The 6,185-nt window shown below is 39.6% G+C and overlaps 1 protein-coding gene across 1 annotated transcript; it reads left to right on the forward strand.

Annotated features, from left to right (window-relative positions):
* Positions 1-1,277: 1,277 nt before the first annotated feature.
* Positions 1,278-2,933, forward strand: LOC104824665. The gene is made up of 4 exons (XM_010556775.1): positions 1,278-1,622; positions 1,698-2,379; positions 2,500-2,645; positions 2,697-2,933. The coding sequence occupies exons 1-4, from the start codon at positions 1,278-1,280 to the stop codon at positions 2,931-2,933; spliced, it is 1,410 nt and encodes a 469-aa protein (XP_010555077.1).
* Positions 2,934-6,185: the final 3,252 nt, after the last annotated feature.

A 6,185-nucleotide genomic window follows, 5' to 3' on the forward strand; every position in this document is an offset into this window, starting at 1 on the left:
CTCGACACTCCGCTGCCAAAATCTCGTTAACGAAAATCGTTCGAGGACATGAGTGCATCGATTGATGGTTCGGGTCTAAGTTGTGGATCGGACATCGCATCAAAAGAAAAAAAAGGAAAAGAAAGAAAAAAAAAGAGAGAAAACCGATGTCCTTCAACTTCAACGTCCTAGAAACTCGAGATGCGTGGAAGATCGCATTGCTGTCGACATGAGTCTTTCTTCTCCCTCTTTTCTTTCTGTTTCTAGTTTTTCTCAGTGTTTTTCCATGAACCGTGAGTAGATCCACGGCTGTGGGTTAGGGATTCGTTTGTGTTTTGGGTATGTTTGAACCTTAACTTGGTTGCGATTTGAATTTGTTTCGGTTTTATCGATTTGTGCTTTCTTCGATTGGTGTTTGCTGACCCCTTGGCCAATTATTTCAGATTCTGAACTACATAGGAATATGGGTTTAGTTTCGGATCGAAATCGATAGAATAGATCGTATTATTCACATAGGAATATGGTTTGATCGATCTAGGGTTGATGATAGTGTTCTTCATGCATCTAGTTTGATAAATCACATAGGATATGGATTTAGAAAACCTTAGATAGGGAGTTATATGCTGGAAGGTAATTTCTCTATTTTTGTTACTTGATGATTCCCGAATACAGATTCAATATCGTGATTCTCGCATGCTTAGCATATACCCATACACGCGAATACGGTCCCGACACCCACGGTCATCTTAGATTGCTAGTTTACTCGCTTTTATTGTTTTGCTTCCTTATTTTCTATTCATTCCATATACTTCCACCATCACTTCTACTTGCTTGCTTTGATTTATTTTCGATTGAGATTTGGATTTAGCAACCGGTCCTTGTGTTCGACCCCGTGTTACGACGATCCGTATCCTTGCGGTGAGTTGTGAATCGGGTTATAGATTTTAGACTCGATACACACGTATCAGTTACTACAATTGAACCGTACACTTGCAATATTTGTTGAATCTAGGATATTATCACTTGACCAAATTTATACACCTAGATTTGAGACATCAAGTTTTTTGGTGCCGTTGCCGGGGACAATTTAGACAATAGGATTATATTCTATCTAGTCTGGATCTTTTTGTTTTCTTTTTCTTGAGTATTTTCTCACGTTTTCTTCGTTTGTTTGTTGTCTTTCGTCTGTGCGCAGGGTTTCCTAGTGCATTATCAGAAGTGCTGGGATATCAAATCTAGTGCCTTTTGATCCTGAACTTGAAAGAACCATTACATGCATCCGCCGACAACAGAGGCAGATGGAGAACGACTGCCGACTATCAACTTTTGATCAATACAACATGCCAAAGCACACCGAGCTTATGGTCGGTATACGACTGCCAACTATCGACATGACTCGTTTTGAGCTCAACCCGGTTACTATTCAGATGCTCAGCAATAATTCTTTCTGGGGCAGGCCAAACGAAGACCCGAATGCACATCTTACACTTTTCAAGATGATGTGCCGCTCGATCAAAAGAGAGGCCAGGGTGACGGACGATGACCTCCGTCTACTTGCTTTCCCTTGGACTCTCATGGATGTTGCATTGGAATGGTTATATGATTTAGCACCTGACTCCATCCATACTTGGGATCAGCTGGAAGTTCAGTTCATGTCCAAACTCTTTCCAGCCCACCTCACTCAAGCAGCTCTCTAAGGCATACACTCATTTAAGTAGGATCAAAGGGAGAGTCTCTACGACGCTTGGAGAAGGTACAAGGGATATCAGAAGTCGTGTCCTCACCATGGGCTCGACAAGAACTACCTGGTCAATACCTTCTTTCGAGGACTACGAAATGATACTAAGACTCTGATTCGAGCTTCTTGCGGTGGAAGCATCCAGAACAAGTTATTTGTGGAGTTTGAGCAACACATTGAACTGATGGCTCAAGGAGAGGATGCTCCGAATGAATATTCTCGGGATCTACCAAGGAATGACGACGATTCTAGCCTTCAGTTGGTTCTTGATCAGTTGGCAGCACTGAATGTTAAGTTTGCAAGCGCCAATTTGATTTCTACTAAGGATGCTCTGACACTTTCACAAGAGGGTCTTGGCATGTATTCAGTCAAAGAGCGAACCGAGGATCTGAACTACATGGCCAACAACAACTGCACGAACTCATACAATCCAGATTGGAAGAATCATCCCAATCTCTCCTACAACAACCCTGCATCTCCAGGTAACCGCGATCTGGCTCAAGATACACATGCTCTTCTTCAACAGTTCATCCAGGCGCAAGAGAAGACAACTCAGGAGTTTCGCGTGCAGTTCGAGAATATCGATGCTCATTTTAAGCTCGTGGATAATCAGATTGCTCAGTTAGCATCAGTCGTTCAAAGACCATCTGGGTCTTTTCCAGGTAACTCTGAGACTAACCCTCGTGAACATGTAAATGCGATTACTTTGAGATCAAGTGGTAAGCAGGTAAACGCGGAAGAACGACCAATGGTTGAGCAATGAAAAAGTTCAAAGACTGCAGTTGTAGACATCCCCGATGATGAACTTGAACCGACTTACGTGCCTCCTCCTCCTAGGCCACCACCGGTCCCATTTCCATCTCGTTTGAAGAAGCACAACGAAGACAGTCAATTCGTGAAGTTCGTTGAGATGTTGAAGAAACTCGAGGTAACCATGTCATTCACCGATGCTATTTTGTAGATTCCCTCGTATACGAAGTATCTCAAGGACATCCTGACCAAGAAGAGAGTCGTTGAGAAAGAAACCGTTGCTCTTACTGTCGAATGCAACACTCTGATCCAACACGAGCTTCCACTTAAGCGGTCCGATCCAGGTAGCTTCTCAATCCCTTGTAAATTGGGTAATGTTTCCATCGATCGTGCACTTTGTGATTTAGGAACCGACGTCAGTCTTTTTCCATTATCGATCTTCAAGAAGCTGGACGTGGGTGAGTAAAACCCACTAGAATGACTCTTCAACTTGTCGATCATTCCGTTAAATACTCTGCTGGGATACTTGAGGATGTGCCACTGAAAGTTGGAAACTTCTATATCTCGGTTGACTTCGTTGTCCTCGACATGGACGAAGACTCTAAGGTACCTATTATTCTTGGTCGTCCATTCCTTAACACTGCAGATGTCGTTATCCATGTTAGAGGATGTAAGCTGATCATGAAGATCGGAGGCGAGACGGTGGAGTTCACCTTGGATAAAAATCTCAATCAACCGTCATCAACAGGATCTGCATGTTTCATCGACGTTTTTGGACCTTCGGCAGGAAAGACTCTGAAGAACGGAAACAACTTTGTTGATCCAGCACACGTAGTTGACCCGATCGTGTCATCTCCGCTATATGATCGTGTCTCATTCCTTACCCACTACTAGAAAACAACAAAAGGGTGACGCAACTTTTGCGTCACCCTTTTATATTTTTGCGTCACCTTTTGAAAAAGGTGACGCAATAGTGACGCAACCAAAAGCGTCACCATTCATACCGTTACCAATTCAGATTTCGTCACCAAGCGTCACCAAAGGGTGACGCAATAGTGACTCAATTTTTGCGTCACTAAATAGTGACGCAATTGCATCACCTTTTAGCGTCACCTTTTGGTGACACAATTGCGTCACTATTTAGTGACTCAAAAAGGTGACGCAATTATTGCGTCACTAAAACGTATTTTGGATCCAAAAATAATTTTTTTTAATCCCGAATCTAATCTATACCCTATTCCCGACCTCTAACCTCCAACCGCGATCTTAAGCCGAATCGGAAACTCTGAGATTGAATCCTCGAAATCTACTTCTCAGGAGGTCACCCATCCTTCCACTGCTCCAGCTCAAGCACGCTTAATTTTAGAGTTCCAATTGACAACCAACCAACTGATCCAAGTTAAACTTCTGATATATTACTACATTAATACATATACATATACAAATATTTATACTTACAAATATATATATATACGTATATATTTGTACGTATATATACATACATAAAATATATATTTATATACATAACATATGTTTGTATGTATAAATATATGTAAAATACACATTTATATATAAAATACTCGTATATTTGTATATACAAATACACATATATATAATATATACGTATATATAAAATTTATGTTTTATATATATTCGTATATTTATACATACAAATACATATATATATATATATAATATACGTATATATAAAATTTATATTTATATAGAAATACTCGTATATTTATACGTACAAATACATACATATATATATATTATACATACATATATATATATAATATACGTATATATAAAATTTATATTTATATGGAAATATTTGTATATTTATACGTACAAATACATATATATATATATATACACGTATATATAAAATATATACTTATATATAAATATTTGTATGTTTATACGTATAAATAATAAAATACAGATATAGTGACGCAATTGCGTCACTAAAAGGTGACTAAATTGCGTCACCAAAGGGTGACGCAACTATTTGCGTCACTCTTGCGTCATCTTTTTTCGTGACGCAAATTTTGCGTTATTTTTTGCGTCACCGTTTAGTGACGCAACTATTTGCGTCACTATTGCGTCACTATTTAGTGACGCTTTAGTGACGAAAATATTGCATCACTATTTGCGTCACTTTTGCGTCACCATTTTAGTAACACAAATTTTGCGTCACCTTTTGCGTCACCTTTTCCGTATTTTCTAGTAGTGACCCAGAATCGAGCGATACACACAGTTGACCCGATCGTGTCATCCTCGCCATACGATCGTATCTCATCCTTGATCTAGAAATGAAAGATACACCAAGTCGACACGATCGTGTCTACTGCGTGATAACACGATTTTCTCATCTATTTCAAAGCCCATTGTGTAGCACTTTTGCATCGGTTTTGTGCATTATTAGACATTTAGGATCATTTCAGCACTGGGTTTGTTTCTTCCGCAATCTCCGGTGATTGAACAGGTAATGGACGCATTATGGACGTCAGAGGAACATAATCGAGGACTTCGGAGCATATTAGATCGGAACATAACTATTAAGGCATTTCCAGCTCGAGTTGCACTTGAACACGGCCGTGCAAAGGCAAGGAAACGAAGATATTCTTACAGACAATTGACACGGACCGTGTCGAGTCAAAAACGGTCGTGTCGAGACGCAACTCGCCCGTGTCTAGCCCGTGCAGAAGCGCATAGTTTTGATCAGACAATGGACACGGACCGTGTTCTACCCCAACACGGCCGTGTTACGTTTCGAGAAAACTTCATATTTTGCATCCGAACTTCCGTTTTCAGAATGGAAAGAAGCCTAGCCGACAAAGAAATAAATAGAGGATGTATTGGGTTCAGAAATCATCGAGAGATCACAGTAGAAGCCAGAGAACTGGAGAGAGGATCAAGACGGAGTTTTCCGGGAGCAGAGATTGAAGAATCGTCGTCGAAAGATCGTTGCGAGTCTTCTTTATCTGTTTCTATGTTTCTTCTTATTGATTTGAACTTGTTTGTTGTTATGGGTAGTGAGTAGTCGTTTCACTGTAGCTAGAGATTTAACCTTGTAGGGATTTGTTTGGTTTTTATTTTCCGAAACTACGTTATCGATACTCGGCAGTTTAGTTGAATTGAGTTTATTGCTTTTGATCTTCTTGACCAGTTGATTGATTGATTTTAGATTCTGATTTGCAACGAGATTTGAGATTAGATTCGGAACGAATTCATTGAATAAATTGATTAAGACTATTGAGAGATAGGTTAATCGGTTTAGGAACTGTGATAGTGATCATTAGGGCGTTTGATATTTTAATCTATTAGGTTGAGAGATCGATAGGTTAAATTATTGGATAGTGGATTTAGGACTTGAGAGAGCCAAATCTGATATTAGAACTTGAGGTCCTCGATTAGAGTTTGATATTTGTAGATTCTCCATCCTTAGAAACAATCCCTGCGCGTTAAGGTTATCCCGAAGCTACGGTGGTTTAGTTATCTGATTTTACTTAGTTTATTTATTGTTTTATTTTCGCTATTCATCTATTTCTTCTGCTATTTGCTGATCTGAATCTTAGTCGAGTCTTGTTCTTAGTGTTAACTATTCCCTGTGTTCGATCCTGGTACTACAGTTGATCCGTATCCTTGCGGTATTCGCTGTATCTAGGTTTTTATTACTTGAGCTTATTTATACACCTAGATTTGCGTTATCAGC

The sequence above is a fragment of the Tarenaya hassleriana genome, unplaced genomic scaffold (assembly GCF_000463585.1).
Source record: "Tarenaya hassleriana unplaced genomic scaffold, ASM46358v1 Cleome40, whole genome shotgun sequence".
Classification (NCBI taxonomy): Eukaryota; Viridiplantae; Streptophyta; class Magnoliopsida; order Brassicales; family Cleomaceae; genus Tarenaya; species Tarenaya hassleriana.